Source organism: Leucopleurus acutus (genome assembly GCF_964270905.1).
Source record: "Leucopleurus acutus genome assembly, chromosome: 2".
Lineage (NCBI taxonomy): Eukaryota > Metazoa > Chordata > Mammalia > Artiodactyla > Delphinidae > Leucopleurus > Leucopleurus acutus.
The window spans coordinates 189,508,398-189,530,263 of NC_139143.1; the positions used below are offsets into that span (position 1 = coordinate 189,508,398).

At 52.6% G+C, this 21,866-nt stretch overlaps 1 protein-coding gene across 1 annotated transcript in view; it reads left to right on the forward strand.

Moving 5' to 3' along the window:
* The window catches only part of NPHP4 (nephrocystin 4), a gene marked incomplete at both ends in the record, with an annotated part of 125,357 nt that overhangs the window by 89,610 nt on the left and 13,881 nt on the right, over positions 1 to 21,866 (forward strand). Inside the window, 3 exons of the mRNA XM_082833172.1 lie at positions 13,539 to 13,699; positions 16,654 to 16,834; positions 19,440 to 19,565. Of these exons, the coding sequence (XP_082689298.1) occupies positions 13,539 to 13,699; positions 16,654 to 16,834; positions 19,440 to 19,565 (468 nt within the window). The remainder of the gene's footprint in view (positions 1 to 13,538; positions 13,700 to 16,653; positions 16,835 to 19,439; positions 19,566 to 21,866) is intronic.

The following is a 21,866-nucleotide window of genomic DNA, read 5'->3' on the forward strand; positions in this document are numbered from 1 at the left end:
GCAGCCACCGTCAACCTTGAACCTGCGCCCCCCGCTTGCCTGTGGACCCCGGCCTCCTCTCTTCCTGTGGACAAATCTGAAAAGAAAGGGAAAGGGGTGAGAAGCTTGGGCTCTGCTTCTTCCCCCAAACCCACCAGTCGATGAGCTGCCCTTGCCCTGGGAGGAGGGTGTGCTGGGCAGAGGGTGGCACGGGCCGTCCCTCTGCACGGAGGTGGGGCTGGGGACGATGTGTTCCTGCAACCTTCCTCCGTTTTGTTCTCTCAGCTCACATAACTGTTGAGTTTATGGCCAGCGGGGCTGTGGCCCTCCTTGGGGGAGGGGACCAGTCACCACTGGGGAGGAGACCAGTCACCACTGGGGGTGTTTCCCAGCCTTCCTGGGACCACTGCTCCCAAACCCACCACCTTTCCTTTGCTAGTCCCCCCAGGACCCACAGTGGACCCTTCCTGGGACCACTGCTCCCAAACATACCACCTTTCCTTTGCCAGTCCCCCCAGGACCAGCACTGGATAGTTTAGCCTATGTCCCCAGAAGGCTCTGAAATGGATCAGAATAATGCATGGATTTCAGGGCCCCTCTGCACGCATTGCTGACCATTCATTCCCTGTTCTGTTTCCCGTGCTAAATGCTATCCAGTCACTTGATCCAGTGGAGCTCATCGGAGGTTCTGCAATGAGGTTAAATGATAGTGTTAAGATAATTCAATAAAAAAGGCCAGCCACTCAGAGATGCTCCTGATGTGACTGTAAAGCCCTTTCCACTATGAATTGCCCGGAGAGAAATTAGTCCAAACATTAAATTTCCCTGCAAGTGGAAGTCCAAAGAAATTAAAACCCAGAATCAAATTTTCTTGTCATGGCGAATTAAAATTCAGAGTCCACAAAGGCTTTGCAATTTCTTACACAGCTGAGCCTTGGCCAAAGATGCCTCTGACTGAGCAGATCTGGGCTTCCTTGGGCAGCCCAGACTTGGGGGTTCTCTCCGGATGGACCGGGTTCCTCAAGACCTCAGAAGGTTGAGCTGGCTCAGCCCCGAGTCTTTCATGGGCCTCACTTAAGACGTTTTCTTTTGTTGTTGAAATATAACATGCATACAACAAAGTGCACCATTCCATGAATTTTCTTTTTTAATAAATGTATGTATGTATTTATTTATTTATTTTTGGCTGTGCTGGGTCTTCACTGCTGTGCGTGGGCTTTCTTTTTAGTTGCGGTGAGCGGGGGCTACTCTTTGTTGTGGTGCGCGGACTTCTCATTACGGTGGCTTCTCCTGTTGTGGAGCACGGGCTCTAGGTGCGTGGGCTTCAGTAGGTGTGGCACGTGGGCTCAGTAGTTGTGGCTCACAGGCTCAGTAGATGTGGCGCATGGGCTCTAGAGCATGGGCTCAGTAGTTGTGGTGCACAGGCTCAATAGTTGTGGCTTGTGGGCTCAGTAGTTGTGGCTCACGGGCTCTAGAGTGTGGCCTCAGTAGTTGTGGCACACGGGCTCAGTAGTTGTGGCACCTAGGCTAAGTAGTTGTGGCTCATAGGCTCTGTAGTTGTGGCTCACGGGCTCAGGAGATGTGGCACACGGGCTCTAGAGCACGAGCTCAGTAGTTGTGGTGCACGGGCTCTAGAGCACAGGCTCAGTAGTTGTGGTGCACGGGCTTAGTTGCTCTGCAGCATGTGGGATCTTCCCGGACCAGGGCTCGAACCCGTGTCCCCTGCATTGGGAGGCGGATTCTCAACCACTGCACCCCCAGGGAAGCCCCGTGAATTTTTAAGGATGGTTAGACCTTATTTGTTAGAGCAGTTCTAGATTTACAGAGAAACTGAGCCGTTAGCCCAGAGCCCCGTATACTCCCACCCCGCCCCGTCTCCTCTGTTAGCAACTTCTTACGTTCACGATGAGCCAATATTGGTACTGTGTTATTAACTGAAGCTCAGAGTTTACGTTAAGGTTTACTCTCCCCACGTTGTACATTATATGGATCTTGACAAATGTGTAGCATCATATATCCACTGTTACAGTATCACCCAGAGTCATTTCACTGCCCTAAAAATCCCCTATGCCGCACCCTGCCAGCTACTGATCTTTTTACTGTCTCCATAGTTTTGCCTTTGCCAGGATGTCATATAGTTGAAATTATATAGGGTATGCTTTTCAGATGGCGTCTTTTGCTTAGTAATATGCACTTAAGGTTCCTCCATGGCTTTTCGTGGCTTGATAGCACGTTTATTTTTGGCACCGAATGATACTCTGGACGTACGTCAGTTTATTTATCCATTCACCTGCCAAAGGGCATCTTGGTTGCTTCCAGTTTGTTGTTCGGGATTTTGTGTGGACATCCATTTTCAACTAATTTGGGTAAATACCTAGGAGCCCAATTGCTGGATCGTATAGTAAAAGTATGTTAAGTTTTGAGAGAAACTGCCCAACTGTCTTCCAAAGTGGCTGCACCATTTTGCATTCCCACCAGCAGTGAGTGAGAGTTCCTGCTGCTCCACATTCTTGCCAACATTTGATGCTGTCAGTGTCCTGGATTTGGGCCATCCAAGTAGGTGTGTAGTGGTAGCTCATTGTTTTAATTTACAGTTCCCTAATGACAGATGATGTAGTGTGTCTTTCCATCTGCTTACTTATTATCTGCATATCTTCTTTGGTGAGATGTCTGTTCGGATCTTCAGCGCATTTTTAAATTGGATTTAATTTAAATTGGATTTAATTTAAATTGGATTTGATATTGTTTCCATATGTGTTGTGTTTCAAGAGTTCTTTGTATATTTTGGATACAAATCCTTTATCATATATGTGTTTTGCAACTATTTTCTCCCAGCTTGTGGCTTATCTTTTTCATTCTCCTAATGGTGTCTTTCTCAGAGCAGAGGTTTTAAATTTTAATGACATCCAGCTTATCAATTATTTCTTTTATGAATCGTGCTTTTGGTGTTGTAGCTAAAAAGTCATCACCAAATCTGAAAGGTCACCTAGGTTTTTTTCCTATGTTATCTTCTAGGAGTTTGATAGTTTTGCATTTTACATTACAAAAATTAACATTTTGAGTTAATTTTTGTAAAAGGTGTAATTTTTACAAAGTGAACACATCTGTGTAGCTACCACCCAATTCGGATGGGGCTGTAGAGCATTACACAGCAACCCCCCACCCCAGTTGTTGACCTCCCCCAAGGGGAACGGCTCTTCTGAATCCTATCACTCTGCATCAGTTTTACTTGTTTTTTTTTTTTTTTTGCGGTACGCGGGCCTCTCACTGTTGTGGCCTCTCACTGCTCGTTGCGGAGCACAGGCTCCAGACGCGCAGGCTCAGCGGCCATGGCTCACGGGCCCAGCCGCTCCGCGGCATGTGGGATCTTCCCGGACCGGGGCACGAACCCGCGTCCCCTGCATTGGCAGGCGGACTCTCAACCACTGCGCCACCAAGGAAGCCCAGTTTTACCTGTTTTCTGAACTTAAACGGGTCATATTATCCATACCATTTTGAATCTAACTGCTTTCGCTCAACCTCATGTCTGGGAGATTCCTCCATGTTGCTGTATGTAGCAGTAGTTTGTCCGTGATCTTGGCTGCATAGAAACCCGTTGTCCGAGTATTCCACAATGTTTACCCATTCTGCTGTTCACAGGCCTTTGAATCATTTCCAGGTTTTGGCTCTTTTGAATAATGCTGCTATGAACATATTTAAAACATTGTGAAATGATCAGCCTAACAAGTCTAGGTAGCATCCATCATTGAACATAATTATAAAATTCTGTTTTTCTTGTGACGAGAACTTTTACGATCTACTCTCTTAGCACCTTTCAAATATGCAACACGGTGTTATTAACTGTCGTCACCGTGGTGTGCATCACATCCCCGTGACTTACTTATTTTATAACTGGATGTTTGTATCTTTTGGCCCCCTTCACCCATTTTGCCCACCCCCCGCCCCACCTCTTGCAACTACCAGTCGGCTTTCTGTATTTAACGAGCCTGATTGTTTTTAAAAAGATTTCACGTATGAGTGAAATCACATGGTATTTGTCTTTCTCTAATCCATCCACGTTGTCACAGATGTCAAGATTACCTTCTTTTTAACGGCTGAGTAATATTTTGTATATATATATATATACTGCATTTTCTTTATCTGTTCATCCGTAGGTAGACAGGTAGCTTCCACATCTTGGCTATTATAAATAATGCTGCAATGAACATGGCGGGGGCAGGGGGCAGATTTCTTTTCAAGTTAGTATTTTTGTTTTCTTTGGTTAAATACCCAGGAGTGGGATTGCTGGATCATGTGGTAACTCTATTTTTACGTTTTTTGAGGAACCTCCAAAAAAGGTTTGGAGGAGGCTTTCATAGTGGCTGTACCACTTAACATTCCCAGCAACAGTGGACGAGGGTTCCCTTTCCTCCGCTCTCTTGCCTTTTTAAGAATACACGATCGTTCTTTTGGTGCGCATGTGTGTGTGTGCATCTGCGTGGGTCTGTGCCTGGGACTGAAGTTGCTGGGTCCCGGGGCAGCACAGGTCTAGCTTTGGCACACTCCCTCTCCAGTGCCGTGCCAGCTGACACACCCACTGGAGTAGACGGAAAGTCTGAGCGGCCTGTGTCCTTGCTGTTGTGTAATGTGTGTGGCTTTGTTGGTTTCTTTCACGTGACCTCCTGGTGGGCGTGTGCCGGCATCTCCTGGCTGACCGATGACCTTCCACACGCTGTCGCCTTCGGCAGAACCTCTTTTGAACTGCTTTGCCCATTTCTTCTTGTGTTGTCTGTTTCTCGGTGTTTGTAGGTGTTATGTATATATCCTGATCCCAGTCTTTCTTCAGATGTTACAAACATCTCCTCCCGCTCTGTGCCTTGCCTTTGACTGTGTTAATGGTATCTTTTGGTTAACAGTAGTTTTCCACGAAAATTACGTCCAATTTATCAGTCTTCTCCTTAATGGGCAGATTTCCTAAGCTACACCCAAAATGAGTTTGTCTCCACAAAGTCTTGAAGATATCCTCCTATGTTACCTTCTAGAAGCCTTTTTTCCCTTTTTATATTCAGATCTAGAATTCATCTGGAATTGATTTTGTGTATCCTGTGAGGTAGGAACTGAGGTTTGTGACCTTCATAAAGAACGCAGAGAGTTAATAGGACATAAAAGATTTTAAAAGCATTGGCTCCACACCCACCAAGCTTACGAAGTGAGTCATTTCTCAGCCTGGAATACTTATTTTAAGCAGAACGTTATTCCCAGAATCCAAAGTTTGGTTTTGCCAAAGATGATAGCAGAGACTCAGGGGGGCATGAGGCCAGAGAGAAAAAGCCCTGGTCTCAGCTCTGCCACACAATCGCTCTTTTCTGATGGATGGACCCGCTTATGGAAAGTGGCATTTGAGACGTTGTTGTCTTCTGGCAAAGTCTGGATGTTTACAGTCTTGGCAGCCCTGACCACCAGTTCTCGTGGAGGGTCGCCGCTTCCCCTCCAGGTCTGCGTCCTGGTGCCCAGAGTCCATGATGTGGCTCCCACATGCCCTTGTGGGCAGCCCTCAGCAGGCTCATGCCAAACGGCTGCCACCTCTGGTCCAACGGGAGCAACTGCAGCTTCTGGAACCTGCGGCCCGTAGGCCTGGTGGCTGCCTCTGCCACACTAGTCACTGTTCTACATTGTGAGTAGAATTTCTTTTGTTTCCTCTTTTTCTTCAAGAGTGGGATGTGCCTCTGGACTTTCCTCACTTACTACTGTCCCCCGCTCCTTTCAGGAAGGTTCCCCCAAGTTTGTGGCCGTTTCATCTGCTTGTGTTGGTCCCCGTCCTTCCATACCACATGCACGGGGCCGCCTTTCCTTGTTATTTCCCTTGCATTCTTGCCTGTTTTTTTCTAACATGTTGTTTTTCTGACAGGCGTCTCATGGTGTTTTTGTCTAGTGGGGTCTTCCCTAGTGTGAGAGCTGGAGTCTGGGTCAGCCAAGAGCATCCACTGTCCTAAAGAACGCTCGTCCATCTTCCCGCCCCTGAGTTATCCCAGCCAGGGGGGCATCTCCCACCAGACCAGCGTCTAGGTCTGGACCCTGTAGTACAGCCTTGATCGCCTCTTCCTTACTGGATCTTGCCTTTCCTGTGCCTTCTCCAGGTGCCCTAATTCCGTGTCCCCAGCTACAGAAGTTGTGCTGGTGCATTTGGGAATACCTGCTTTATCTCTTTGTTCATCTTTCCCCCCATCTCAGAATCATTTGAATGTAAAATGCAGGCGTGGTGACACTTTACCTCTAACTATAGCAGCACACATTACTTAAAAATAAGGACATCTGGGACTTCCCTGGTGGCGCAGTGTTTGAGAATCCGCCTTCCAATGCAGGGGACATGGGTCCGAGCCCTGGCCCGGGAAGATCCCACATGCTGTGGAGCAACTAAGCCCGTGCGCCACAACTACTGAGCCTGCGCTCTAGAGCCCGCAAGCCACAGCTCCTGAGCCCGCGTGCCGCAACTACTGAAGCCTGTGCACCTAGAGCCCGTGCTCTGCAACAAGACAAGCCACCGCGATGAGAAGCCCGCGCACCGCAACAAGGAGTAGTCCCCGCTCGCCGCAACGAGAGATAAGCCTGTGCGCGGCAACGAGGACCCAACGCGGCCAAAAATAAAATATAAATAAATAAATTTATAAAAAAATAAGGACGTCCTTTTCTATGCACACAATTCTGTTATCATACTTAAGATTATAAGAATTTCGTAGGCAAGTTTTCCCATTTCCCCTCATATGTCCATTATAGCTGGTTTTTGCTCTGACATCCAGTCCAGGCCCATGTATTACCTGTAATCATGTGTTCAGTCTCTTTTCATTGAGACTTGTCCCCTGCATTCTTTGTCCAGTGTTGGTGCCTGTTTGAAGAGACTGAGCGAGTTGTAGAATGTCCCACATTCCGTGTGTCTGATTGTTTCCTTACGGTTGTCTACCTCGTTCGTCTTCAGTAGTTCTCGTCCACTGAGGGCTCAGTCCCATCCTGGATTTGGTGCGAACTCTTCATCGTTGAGGCCGCGTGCTGCCCGTGCATCCCATCGGAGGCGCCGAGGTCAGGCCGTGTCACCGTGCGGGTGCCAGTGCGAGCACTTGGTAGGGGCACCCGCCCAGGTGTCTCCAGTGGGAAGAGGTAGGCGCTGCCCCCTTTGCACTTGGAAGACTTCTTGGGGCTGTTCTTGGGCTTCGTGTGAATATCCGACCCCTACAGCCCTTCACCTACTGTCCTAACATCCTTGACTGTGCTTTGCCCGGGTCAGCTGTGTAAATGGAGCTTTCAAGATGGTAATTCTTCTAATGCTATCATTTGGTCTCCCTTTATGAGCTGGCATTCTTCTATAGAAAGAGACTTTCTCTCATCCACCAGGAGTGAACTACATATATGTTCTCCAAAAAAGGCAGAACAAATGTTAAATACTTTCCCTTTAATTTCTAATTTTCAGAGTAAGAACTTACTGTAATGGTTACTCCAATAGTGACAGTTCAGGTTTTGTGTGTCCTAGCTCTTCGTTTCGTCTTTGGCCAGCTGTAGCCCTTCGGGTTGGCCTGCGTCTGTTGACACGCTCTGGTTGGACTTCGGGCAGCTCCTCCCTTTCTGGAGCAAAGGTGTCCAGCCTCGCCTTGTGCTTTTTCTGCCTCAGATCCAGTCACCCGTTTCTCCCGGGAGCCTGGCCCCCCACCGGGAGTGCTTTCTAAAGATCACGATCCGGGCACTTTTTTTTTTTTTTTTTTTTTTTTGCGGTACGCAGGCCTCTCACTGTTGCGGCCTCTCCCGTTGCGGAGCACAGGCTCCGGACGCGCAGGCTCAGCGGCCGTGGCTCACGGGCCCAGCCGCTCCGCGGCCTGTGGGACCTTCCCGGACCGGGGCACGAACCCGCGTCCCCTGCATCGGCAGGCGGACCCTCAACCGCTGCGCCACCAGGGAAGCCCATCAATCCGGGCTCTTTTGATCGGGGTCTCACCTGCTTCTAGGCCTTTCCCTGGGCAGAGCTGGGGCATGTATGTTAAAACATGAGTTCACCTTGATATTTCTAATTTAAATTTAGAGGGTTTTCCCTAAAATATTTTATTTGTATCTCTTTCCTCTTAAACCGAAAATCGTGTTTCCTGATAATATATTTACTTATTTACTTTCCCTTATAATTTACACAATGTATTTTCAAAATTATACCGCTGGTTTGAATACTAACGATACATGGCTGACAAAAGTTCAGGTTTCTCTGTGTTCTTCTGGTCTTGGGTTGTGTCCCACCGAGGATGTAGCGTGAGTGAGTGTGGCCCAAAGCCCTTGTGTTCATTCTTTTCTCTATGGAGTTATGTTGCCTATTTGATGTTCAGTCAAATTTGTTGGTTTCAGTTTGTTTTCAATTTCATATTTGCCTTCTTTCCTTTTCGATTGGAATATTTACGTGGCCCCAAACATAAAACCGTAGCTGAATGAGCACTCAAGGTTCCCTTCGACCCTCACGCCTCTAGACAGCCCCCACCTGCTCACCGGTCTGGAGGTGACCAGGTTTCTAGCTTCTGGCTTAAGCAAATATTTACGTTTTTATTTTTTGTTTTTTCTTATTCAGTAGGTGGCATACCAAATACACTTTTTCACTGTGCTATTTTCAGTTAACTTTCCATCCCGAGTTCCACTCCATGTGGAAACCGTCTGCATTGTTTTTACAGCTACATCGTCCTACATTGGGTGCATGTTCTGTGGTTTATTTAACCGTCATCCTACTGATGGAGGTTTGGGTCTTTCCAGCGTTCTGCTATTTCAGGTAATGCAGCAATGAGTAACCTTGTGTTTCTCGTGTTTTCTGTGTATGGAGGTATGTTTTAGGGCAGATTGCTGGCAGTGGGATTATAGGATAAAAGGCTTCAGTGGTGTTGATAGACAGCACCACCTCCTCTCTGTTAGCCTGAGATCTTTTGGCCTCCTCCGCAAAATAGGCTGTTACATTCTGATTGATGTGAGATAGATCTTAGTGAAGTTTTAATGTGCATTTCTCTTGTGATGAGTGAAGTTGAGCATCTTTTGTCTCTGTCTGCAAACTTCTATTCATATCTTTTTCCATTTCTCTATCGGATTTTTCATCTGTTTTGTCCTCTGTTTTGGGAACTGTGTTAGGAAGATTAGCTGTTGCCTGTGATATACATTGCAAATATGCTTCCCACTTTGTCGTTTGTCTTTTTGCTTTGCTTAGGATGGGTTTTGCTATGTAAAGGTGTTACATCCGTGTAGTCTAATGTGTCAGTCTTTTATTGCTTCTAGATTCTTGAGTCACAGATGCAAAGGCTTTGTCTTCCCCTAGCTCAGCAAGAGGTTCGTGCATGGTTTCTCCTAGGACTTACCGGTTTCATTTTTTACGTTTAGATTTCTGATCTCTATGTAGTTTATCCTGCTGTGTGAGGGCAGACTTGGATCAGTTTTATCTTTTTCCAAATGTCTATCCATCTGACCCAGTACTATTTCTTAAAACGTTTGTCTTTTTCCCCAGTGACTTGAGATCCACCCTTAGCAGACAGCAGACTTTTTTGTATTACTTGGGTGTCATTCTGGATTTTCTCGCTCGTTCCACTAGAGTAGAGGTTGGCAAATGGATTTCTGTTAAGGGCCAGGTCATAAATATTTTAGACTTTCTGGGTTCACATACGATCTCTCTGTAATCATTTTCTTCTTTTTTTGACTTTTGTTTTTCACAACCCTTAGAAATGTAAAAGCCATTCTTAGCTCTCAGCTGGGTTGGCCTGTGGGCTGTAGTTCATGAGACTGTCTGTTTACACACGAAGGTCGTGCTCTTTGATCAGAGGTGTTATGCTATTCTTTTTTGCACCGTTCTCCAGACGTTCTTGCTGGTTTAGTTTTCTATGTGAACTTGTTAGGCTCTATCTGGGGTTCTGGAGAAGTTCACAGATGACTGAGAGGGGAACTGCCCTTGCAGGACAGGAGGGGACCTGCCCAGGAACAGGGATGTCTTCCCATCTGCTCATTTCTGCTTCCCTGTCTTCTGAAGGCACATAAGTGTACCTTAAATAGGTTTCGCTATTTTCTTGTTTTTTAATCAGTTAGATTTTGCATTTCCCTTTATTATTACCCCCCTTCTGCTTTCTTTTTGGTGTTCTCTACTGTTATTTTCCTAATTTGTTTGAGTTGCTTAATTCATTTATTTTAATTCTTTTGTTCTTGTTGATATAAAGTATTGAAGGCTATGAATTTTCCTTTGATTATTGCTTTATGTTTTGGTGATTCTGATAAGTAGTATTTTCATTATTATTATTCTAAAAAATCTGTTTTGATCGTGTTTTCCGTTTGACACAGAATTATTTAAGAATAAGTGAATTGCTTTGAAAAATTTTTTCCAATTTCTAGTTTGTTGGATTGTGATCAGAGAATATTATTTGTAATATTTCTACTTTAAGGAGCGTATTTAGGTTTTCTTTGTGGTGAAATAGACAGTAAATTTTTATTAATGTTCCAAATATACTTGAAAAGATATATTCTCTGTTATTGGGGTACCATGTTGTATGTGTATGCGTACACTCTGCCTTATGGATTAGCTGGTCTGGTCTTCTGTATCCTTACTTATTTATGGTCCACTTGACCTGCCTTGAAAGGAAAGCGGTTGTTTGGTCTCCCTTGTCATTGTGTTTTCATCTGTTTCTTCTTACGTCTCTGGATTTCTGCTTTGTTATTTGGTGCATAGATACTCCAAGCTGTTACGCATTCATCACGCGTTGTAGACTGTAGTGTTATAAAGTGTTTGTCATCACAGGAGTCGTGGCTACCTTCACGGAGCAGGAGGTGTTTGTCATGAAGGAGGGGTGGAGGTTGAGAAGAGGGGTGGGGGAGGACCGTCCAGCTGGAGGCAGAGCATCTGCCAGACCTGGCCGTGGCGGTGGGGCAGGACTGAGGTGCAGCAGGGACCCCGGCTGGGCTGGGCGGTGTCTGTGAAGGGGTGAGGGAGGTAAGCTGGGGAGCCTGGGCAGACCCTGTAGGGTGGTACCACTACCCCCAGGAGTCAGTGGTCAGCACCACTGCAGGTTTTTGAGTGGGATGGAGACGATGCAGGATTCCTTTTGTGGACGCTTTGGCAGTGCCATGGGATGGACTGTGGGGGGTCTGGACCTCAGGGAAGGCCACCGAGGAGTCAGTTGTCTTAGCCAGACAGGAGCAAAGGGGTCCGAGCCTACAGTGGGGAGGAATTGGGAGGGTCCAGCATGAGGGGCCTTGGACTGTGCCCAGACCAGGATGGCCCCCGTGTGCGACACTCAGCACACTGTCAGCTTTGGGCTCAAAGTGTCCCCCCGAGACCGTGAGCTCCATCAGGGCAAAGACCCTGTCCATACTGTTCTGCCACACGACCCCACACAGGGCCCGGAACATTTGCCGCGTGTGAATTAATGGTCGTATTGAGGGGACCCGGCAGCTGAAACGGGATGTGGTGGTGATGGAGCCCAGCCAGGGCATCGGGAGGACGCGGTGCTGGGCGGCACTCTGGGGTGACGCAAGGGGGAGCTGGCTGGGGAGGAAGACGCGGGGTCCAGCTGGGACCTACTGCATTCAGGCGCGAGTGCAAGTCCGGGTGGAGGCTCTGTGGGACTGGAGGTGTTGGGGGTGAGTGTGCAGGGCGCCCAGGGAAGGGTGTTTGCGGGTGTCATTTGGGGGTCGCCCCACACGGTCACGTCCGTGTGCACCTGGAGCCGTTGGTCTGACCCACATCAGAGGCCGGTGCCGCCGCTGCCCCTTCCTTGCAGCCCAGCGGGACCCAGCAGGTGGGCGCTGCTGTCGGTGCTGCGAGCTCGACCTTCCTCATTCCCCGGTCCTCATTCCAGTCCTCACTGCGCCTGGATGAGCCAGCCTCACCGTGGGTGTCGGGAGACTGATCAGGTGCCGCAGGCCGCTTACTTCTCAGATCTGGCCGTTGGGGGCCGGGGTGGCGTGTGACCTTGGCCGAGCCCTGTGACTTGGGACGCTGGGGCCTGGCCTGCCGTGTGCAGCGTCACTCCAGCCCCTCCCGTGGTCTCTGTGCTGCTGCTGCCTGCCCCTCCATCCTGGAGGGCGCTTCTGTCAGCACTCCAGCCATGGCGGGAGCCAGGACCCCGCCGGTCCTTGCTCTGTGTCCCCTGGGCCCACTGGGGGCCCTCCCCCCGCGCCCTGAGCTGGGTCCCGTCTGGACCTGCTTCACTGCTCCTGCCGACCGCACTGTCCTGGCCTTGAGGACAGCGGAGAGGGCGCCGTGTGGGCACCCACGGGGCGAGGGTCTCAGCCTGCCCGGGGCCGCTTGGGCTGCCGAGCAAACGTCCGCCTTCCTCCCTGGGGTTAGCGTTCTGCTCAGCGGGGCCACGTAAATACTGTTATGTTATTGACGGAAAGGGCGGAAATGTTGTTCTCAGTGTGTTTCCCCTGCATTGCTGTCCCTGCACTTTAACTAATGGTGATTTCAATGGCATCTTTGCCAATTTAGGATTAATGGTGATGCCACTCCGCAAAGGTGAAGGCGGGGGCCGCAGTCCGGCTCCTGTCTCGTAGTGATAAGCCTGGCACCAGGAGCGCCCTTGGAGAGGCCTGTGCTTCTGTGGGGCTCCTGGGCGCGTTGGGGGCGGGAGGCATCGGGGTGACCTAGGCACCGTGTGCTGAGCTCCGTCTCAGTTTGAGCTCTCCATGCGCCTGTGTGTGAATACCCCGGTTTCTAAAAAATTTTATTGGAGTAGAGTTGATTTACAATGTTGTGTTAATTTCTGCTGTACAGCAAAGTGATTCAGTTGTACATATATACATTTCTTTTTCATATTCTTTTCCATTACGGTTTGTCACAGGATATTGACTATAGTTCCCTGTGCTATACACTAGGACCTTGTTGTTTATCTATTCTGTATATAATAGATTGCATCTGCTACCCCAAACTCCCACTCCGTCCCTCTCCCACCCTCCTCCCCCTTGACAACCACAAAGTCTGTTCTCTGTGTCTGTGAGCCTGTTTCTGTTTTGAAGATAAGTTCACTGGTGTCATATTTTAGATTCCACATTTGAGTGATATTATATGATATTTGTCTTTCTCTGTCTGACTTACTTCACTTAGTATGATCATCTCTAGGTCCATCCGTGTTGCTGCAAATGGCATCATTTCATTCTCTTTTTATGGCTGAGTAGTATTCCACTGTGTATATGTACCGCATCTTCTTTATCTGGTGACCACCCGGTTTTAACAGAAGATGTAGACAGCATTTCTCCCTAAATCCTGTGCGCCCAGAGTCATACTCCCTGGCCGGCCCGTCGGGGCATCTGTCCTTATCCAGCACAGACTGTTTCACTAGGACTTGGTAAAAACCATCAGTCTTATTTGGGGAGGAGCTTATTGTATACATTGGAAAGAAATGTAGTCTTCTGAACACCACTCTTCATGTTGTTAATTTAGATATTTTATAATGCTTTGATTAATGTATTTATTAAGCTGTAACTCTGACAGAAGCAGAAATTAGTCATCATGACCAGAGCAGAAACTCCTCCAAGTGTAAAGGTGATAAATGATTCCAATTACTTCTGGGCGCATCTGGGGCCTCTTTGCACAGGGTCTCCGGGCTTTCAGCTGAAGTACCTGGTGGGCCCTGGATTCCTGAGACCCGGGGAGCAGCGCTGGTTCGCCCGCTACCTGGCCATGCAGACCCTGCAGATCGACATCTGGGACGGAGACTCCCTGCTTCTCATCGGATCCGCCGCCGTTCAGATGAAGGTAACGTTTCCCCGCGGTCCTTTCTGTGAGGTCTGTCGCCCAGCAGTGTGGGCCGTCGCCCAGCACTGGGCATTGTCCAGGGGCCTGGCTTCTTGGTTCACAAATTAAAGACACTGCCGAGTCCTCTCCTTCCCCAAAGGAAAGGATGTTCACAGAGTCTAAGCTCGATCATGCTAGGGTACATCCGCCCAGTTATCAGTTCCTCCTGTGAACCGACCCACCAGGCGACGCCACCTCTGCTCCCTTGACGGTGAGGATGGATGTTTCCTGAGAGCAGCTCGGAATCAGGCTTGTTCACCAAGAGCCTGGCTGGTCCATCAGAGGTGTGCCCTCAGGACGGAGGACAGGATGAATGAATGATGGGGTGGGAAAATGTTTCCTGCTGCCTGTTCTCAGTTCCCTGAATTGTGCTTCTCTCATTCTAACTAGAATCAGAAGCTAATTCGTTTTCTAACTGTGCTTCCCATTCTCCTCATATTCTAAAACTGAAGTCCATGCATTAATTCAATTTTCTTCCCAGGGTTTCTCCCCAAACCTTCCCTTTCGTGTGACCAGGACCCCAGAGGGTCAACGTGGGGTCACATGGCGGCCGCTGGGCCAGGCACTGGGCCACATCCACTTGCCGGCATGCTGTCCCGAGAGTTTTCCTCCCTGCCTTGAGGTGGACGGGGGAGAGCTGCAGCTCTGGAATCTCTGGAATCTCTCTGACCTTCATTCACTTTTCCTTCATCCCACACAGCTATTTCCCTCTGGACTCCAGCCACGGGCCCCCTTGGTTTCCCTTCCTGAGCCTTGCACGGCTGGTCACTGAGGCCTGCAGATCTGGTCCCGTCCCCCCTTGCCCCTCAGCACCCCAGCCCGCGAGGATCTCGTGGCTCCTGTACCGCAGTGGCCCCGGCCCCGTGCCCCCATCCTCTGGGGGCCGCCTGCTCCTCTGTCCCTCCCTTCCTCTGGCAGCTGACCCGGGCTGTAACTGTTCCATCCACCGGGGCTCGGGGCCCTTCCCTGAGGGGCTGAGGCCCTCAGGACAGTGGAGGGAGCCGGGGGGGCAGTGTGCAAGGAGCTATGGGGCGGGGTCACAGCTGGTGAGGACTCAGCAGGTGTCGGCTGGTGTTCTCATTCCTCAGGCCCCCCAAGGTCGTCACGGATATGGCCCGTCTGTCTCCTACACTGGCCAGTGATGTCATGGAGGGTGGGAATGGGATGGCCACTGACCCCTCCCCAGCACAGTCCTAGGCCACCGTGGGTAGGGCATGGCTGAGAATGGATGAATAGAAGGAGGGAGGGAGGGGTGAGGTGAAAGGCAGGAGGGGCGGGGCGGGGCGAGGCGAGGGGAGGGAGGGGCGAGCGAAGCGCGTGGAGGGGTTATTTGATCTCATCCTCCACGAAGAGCCCCTTCGACAAGTGCTGTCAGGTTTACTGACACAGAATTGGTTTAAATAAAACGGAATTTTACTTTCTAAAAATAAGCAAGTCTTCACTTTAACATCTATGTAGAGAAGATGGAAGATTTGTGTAAGTCCAGGTCCTGAGCGGTCAAGGTGCGTACGTGGCCTTCTGTGGATATTTCCTGCGTTTCCAGACGCATCACAGCTCGTCGCACTGTCCCCCGTTGTTGGACATTTAAGCGCCTTGTCCTGGTGGACACGCTGCAGGGAACATCCTGGGGTCATGTTGACTCACCCCTCCAGCTCATTTCCTGAGCGGTGACAGCGCCAGCATCGTTGGGGTCTCGCGGTGGTCGCTGCCGGGGCCCGGTTGCACCCCCGCTCTGCTGCGGTGTCCTCAGCCCGGCCCTGGGGCTGCTGCCCTGATCCCCGTGTGCAGCAATGAAGCCGACGCCCCTGGTCATGCCGGGACCAGGCTTTCAGCCCAGGTCTGACTCCATCATCTTCTCCCCAGATGAGAATGCCCCAAAGCCACGTCTCCAAGTCACGGGTGCACCAATACGGAGCCTCGGGCAGGGGGCCCAGGGGCCCGGCGCGGCGCTCTTCCCGGAAGATGACCAAGGCGCCTGCTTTCCCACCCTTTACAGGGTGGGGAAAAAAACCTCTGCAGTTTCCTGGGTGAGACGCGATGCCCTGTTTTTACTGGCATCACTGCTCCTGGGGCAGCCGGGCGTCGCTCCTTGCCTTGACTGGCCGCCCTCTGGAGGGGTCTTCTCCCCGTCTGGCTGCCGAGGCTCCTGGCCCGTGAACGTGTTGGCGTTATGTGGACACGCGCTGCTGAGCACGCAGGGTCTCCGGAGCTGGAAGCCCCAGACCCTCAGGAGGGATCTGGTCTGGGCGTGTCCGCCCCAGAGACAGGCAGAGGACAAGTGCTGGAGGGACAGGGCCGGAATTCCAGAAGCAGGACCTGAACCTGGCCCCACGCTTCCATTTACGCGTGACGGTCAAGGGGCCTGGTGACGTGCCCGGGCCTCGCAGGAGAAGGGGCCCAGCCCTCCCTCCCGGCCGGCCCCACTCGCTCTTGGGCTCAGGAGGGTTCTGAAGGGTTAAACTTGATTAGCAGAGAAGAGTGGGGTCGGAAAGGACCCTATTGACCCAGCTCCGTCCGCCCCGCGGCCCCTCCTCGCACCTGCTGCCTGCCTTTCTGCCACACTGAAGCCCCCTGTGTCCCGCCCGGGCCTGGCGTGCCCTCCCCCTGCCTGGAGGCACACCTTCATCCTGAGGGGCCCAGTGGAGGCTCCTTGGGGCTCCCGCCGACGCAGAGCTGGGCTTCCTCAGCATCCCCCCTCGTTCTGTGCCGTGTTCTCATCTTCTCCGTGTGGAGGGGCTCCACGCAGGTGGCTGCCAGGCCCCCTTGTGCATCCCTGGGGTTTGCTCAGTGGGTGAACCGGGATGCACTTTGTTAATAAGGATTTGGGGGAAAGACCCGACAGCAGGGACTTGGGTTTTCGGAAGCAGATAGCCCCTGCCTCGGCCGCCCTCTGACCGGTCCTTTCTCCTCCGCAGCACCTCCTCCGCCAAGGGCGCCCAGCCGTTCAGGTCTCGCATGAGCTTGAGGTCGTGGCGACAGAGCACGAACAGGACACCATGGTGGTGAGTGGAGACGTGACCAGGTTTGGCTGCGTCAAGCCCATCAACGTCCACACGGTGGTGAAGGGCCGGCTGCACCTGACCTTGGCTAACGTGGGTAAGAGTCCCTGGCAGCTTTGCCCTTGTTCCTGGGTGGCTACTCTTCTTCCCATTTGGGGCACGAGCCCCCTCAGGACAGTGGTCACGTCGTGGGCATCAGCACTCAGTAGGAATTCAGAAGAGCTCTCATTAGCTGACTACTAAGTATGCCCTTGACCGCTGAGCGTCTGCCCTTGACCGCTGAGCGTCTTCCCTTGACCACCGAGCATCTGCCCTTGACCACTGAGCATCTGTTCTTGACCTCTGAGCCTTCCCCTGACCACTGAGCCTTCCCCTGACCACTGAGCCTTCTCCTGACTTCTGAGCCTTCCCTGGCACCAGTTGTTTGGTGTTCCTGATTTCTGGTCGGGGTTTGGTATTATTAGCTGTCTCCGTCTTGCCCACATTTTATTTCTGGTACTATCCATGGGGCATCGCTGTGACGATCCTCAAATAAGATGACTGGTTTCGGGAGAGAGTTTCATCTGGAGTTTCAGCTCATAGCACTGCCTCATTGTGGAGGAGAGAAGAGAGAACTTTTCCTAAACTTCCGCACCACACAGCTTGGGAACAGAGGGGCAGAGGGACGTGCTTGTTCAGAGCCGAGCACCTTGACCTTACGTCAGATGGTGTCCCAAGAGCAGCTCGTCAGAGACACCGAGGAAAGCCCCAGTCCTCCTTCCATGTGGGCAGGGGCTGGGTGTGGCTGGGATGGTTCTGCCTGGATATTCTGGGGGCTTCACTGAGGACCCTGATGGGACAGGGGACGTTAGGCCGGGCATACCTGCCTGTGCCCGCCTCAGGGCAGAGGCCAGTGTGAGCCCTCGTGGGGCTAGTGACAAGCCCACTCCACCCCCTTGAGGGGACTGAGGAAGGATTGAAAGCGGGACAACACCAAGCCATCTGAGGTTTCTGGACTCAAACCTCTCTGTCATTTTATTGGGGAATTTTCCATTCCTTACAACCCAGCCTGATTTTAGACCTTGAGCCCCATGGGCCCTTTCCACCTGTGCCGACAGCATGGGGCAGGCGGGGCTGGGACGGAACAGCAGGCGTGAGCGCGGAGCTCATTAAGCCAGGTCTGAGGCTTCTGCTCCCTTGTTTACAAATGTAGGATCCCGGGCAGCCTGGAAAACAGACAATATGGAAACGGCAAAACTCAATTAGGTTCTGGAGAAATAAATGAGCTGTGTGTGAGAAGCAGGCATTATTCAAAAGCTCCTACGACTGAGGGGAGTTGCTAGAAGCATTCTGCTTCCAAGATTGTGTTGGTTATTTTTATTTTTAATTCACCAGCCCACAAATGTGCAGTGACTCCAGGTTTTAAAATCTTATCTTCAGAAGAAAGATTAGCTCCATTATGCGTTATCTTAAATTGTCATTTTCATACGTTGCCTGCAAGAGAGAGATAAGCTCGCGGAAAGGGGCCTGAGATACCCAGACAGGGAGGCTGTGAGGCAGAGGACCGATGCTGCGCGCAGCGCACTTGTACGACGTGGCAGCACTGTGCTTTCCTCTGTACATTCTGCAGTTCTCGAACAAAAAAAAAGTGTCGTGGCTTTTGTTTCTTTTTAAAACCGGTTGTTCTGCAGCGAGTGGCAGGCGCGGGCCAGCAGGTGGGGTGATGCTGTGCAGGCCTTCAGGGTGACAGAGGCAGGGTCGGCGCCTGCCCGGATGGGGCCCCGCCTCTGCATTCACAGCCGCGGCCAAGTGCGAGGCCGCGGATCCAGGCATCCGTCACCCACGCCCAGGTCTCCTGTGACTCTTTCTGTGGGAGAGGCCGTCCTCGTGCTTGGCGGCTCCTCGGCTCAGGCGAGCTTTTTTTTTTTTTTGCTGTACGTGGGCCTCTCACTGCTGTGGCCTCTCCTGCTGCAGAGCACAGGCCCCGGATGCACAGGCTCAGCGGCCATGGCTCACGGGATCCTCCCGGACCGGGGCACGATCCCGTGTCCCCTGCATCGGCAGGCGGACTCTCAACCACTGCGCCACCAGGGCAGCCCTCAGGGAGCTTTTTGATGCTGTCTTTTTGCCAGCCTCTTCTGAGGCTTTACGGGGTCATTCATCGTTTAGAGATCCCAAGAGCCCCTTTCCTTTCTTTGACCCCGTGATCCTGGCTGTGTGTGACCACGGCTCCCCTGGGAGCTCCGCTGCCACTGTATCTGCAGGTCTCCCATGGGGCCTTCCTGGGGAGGGCAGGCTGCCCTGACCCCCGGCTCACGGTCAGGTACCGGGGCTCTCAGGGTGTCTCCCCCGAGGCGTGTTTGGGCACAGACGTTTGCAGAAGGGCACAAAGGCCTTGGAACAGCACGACACTCGAGGGCCTGACAGGAGAGTCTGCGACCATCCCAGAGCCTGGGGCCGCGCCCCCCGGAGACCTGCCCTGAGCATCTCGAGCCCCGACTCGTGGTGGGAAAGCAGACTGCTGCTCAGACAGAGGAGAGTGTGGACCTGGAGAGCAGGGAGCTCGAAGGAAACGTGCCTCTGCCCACCCGCCGTTTCTCTGCTGCAAAACGAACTCCAACCTGAGAGTGGAAAGTGGGGTGTGGGCGGGGATCCGGGCGAGTGTCATCGACTCTGTGCTGGTATTTATGTGTCGTGCGGGGCGGGGGGTGTTTTTCGTTCAGGTCACTTGTGTGAACGGAGAGTGGGGAGTCCCAGCTCACTGCCACCTTCCAGGTCACGGGTCATCTCGAATGACGGAGCCACCGGCTTCTCGGGAGGTGGCCTTCTCACGCCCGGGGCTCCCAGACGTGAGTGGAGAGACCGAGGGGCCTACGGGTGGAGGCTGGGGGTTGTGCTCGGGGAGGTGGGCGGGCGGTGGGGCAGAGCGAGAGGCGGGGGGCTGCGTGTGCGTGCGTGCACGTGTGTGCGTGTGCAGGAGCACACGCGTGCGCCTGTGTCGTGGGGCCCTGCCCTCTGGATCTGGGGGCCCGAGCCGTGGCTCCGCCTCCAGCTCAGTGACCTGCAGGCCACGTCGAGTCACCACGTTCGTCAGCCCAGCGCTCTCTAGGCTGGGCCCTGGGGAAGCCGCCGGTGTTACTTGGTGGAGATTACAGTCCTAGGAGTGGCATTTGTTTTCGGGTAGCTGCTTCTCCCCAGGGGAAGGGGACGGGAGGAAAAGGTCGGGATGAACATAGGCTGTTTTTTAAAAACTAATTTGAAACTCCCCATGTTGGGGAGAAGAGAAGCTTGGGAGATAAACACCTGGGCTTGTGAAAATATCGCATAACACGGAAGTTTTTCCGTCCCCTTTCAAATGACCCCCCAGACCTGAATGTAAAATACTTACCATTGGAATGAAAGTGGGAGGCGCCCTTTGAGGAGCAGCCCCAGAGGCTGCAGGTCATCTCATGTGCATTGGAAACTGCCATGAGCGTCTTGTGTTGACGGCCCTTGACTTTGTTGGTCTTGAACCTGTGCCCTGGGTGGGAATTCCAGAGCTGCGGGGGGCAGGACTGGGAGGTCTTTGGTGCCATTTTGGAAGGTCTCCAGAATCCCACGAGTGCCCTGAAACTCCAGCCCAAACTTTATGGGTCCTCGTACGTCTTCCCCGGGAGAGCGGCCCGGGTACATTCAGATGCTCAAAGGGGTCCACGCTGCGTGAGCCCGGCAGGCTGAGAGTCTGTTCCGGACCAGCTTCCTCATTTTAATGTTGAAAAAACTGAGACACAGAGGTCAGGTGACATGGCCAGTTGTGTGGTTAAGGGTCGTGAACTTGGACTAGAATCTGGATTTCCTGCTTTGGGGCCAGTGCCTCCCCATCCCCAGCTGGTCCCTTTGGCCACCAAGAGGATGGATGGAGAGCACGGAGCAGGGAGTGCCTCCCATCTCCACCCCGCCCCCGCCCAGGGACAGGTACTAGAGGATTTGTGAAACCCACGGCCTGGGGCCCGGCAGGTCGGGGGCTCCTCTGGGCAGCGCGGGGAGTTGTGACAGTGAGGGTTTGCTGAGGGATCCAGAGCCTCTGGAGTCATCAGTCTTCCAATCGCTATTTTGGTCAAAACCAGAGGGCCGGGCACTCCACCAGAAGCCATGTCTCCACCCCCCGGGCAAGGTTCCGGAAGCGGGAAGTTGTGCCGAGTTTCGCAAGATGCTTCCTGGCTTCAGCAGTGTGGTCCCACACGGTCCCATCACCCCCACGGTCGGGGTGATGCAGTCTGAACACACAAGCCAGTTGATCACCCCCCAGCCTGGCCCCTCCCCTCGGGACCGGGGGCCTCGGGCTGCTTGAGCCCGATCCGGGTTGGAGCTCCCGTTCCCATGGAGCTGGACCCCAGACACACGAAAGGTGCTGTTTTGGGGTGGCCACTTGAGACGTCTGCACCATCTCATGGCACCCGAAGAACCTGGAAGTAGCACTTGTTTACGTGTGATGGAAGGAGAGGTGGCGAGTGAGGGGAAGCTGCTTCACCACCACGTGGAGCGCATCAGCAGGAGGCAGAGATACTCGAGGACGGGGAGTGGGGTCCAGCCGGCGGAGTTCAGGCTCGCGGTCACTTCCCGTGGCTCTGGGGGTGCCTGAAGGAAGGACAAGGTGCTAAGTTGGGGCGCTCCCTCTCACCTGCCGCCTGTGCTGGGTTTACTGATTGTCCGGGAATCTCACGTGCCAGCTTGTGACGTGGCAGGTGCCACGTGTGCATGCCAGTGGCACAGCCAGTGGTGGGAGGGAGAAAATAGCTCTCCTGCCTGCCGGGGCCTGGCCCATCGTGGCTTCTGTCTGTCGGCTACACAGCTTTCCTGTGGGTCTAGGCTTCGAGTAGAGCCCCCGAAGGAGATGGTGCTCTAGCGGCCCAGCCAGCCAGAGGCAGCCGGGTGCAGAGAGGAGAAGCTCTGGGCTCCACCCACCCCGGCTGGCCCGAGGCCTCAGGGCACAGCTCACTGGAGCCCCCGATTCCTGATCTGAGCTCGGGCCTCCTGATGACCCGCACCCAGCGGGGGTTTGAGGACCTGACAGGACAGCGTGCCTGAGAGCCTGGACGGCGTGCTGGGCATCGGGGGTGCTCGCTGGGGGGGCTGGAGGTGAGCAGGGGCGCCGTCCTGGGCGAGGGCGT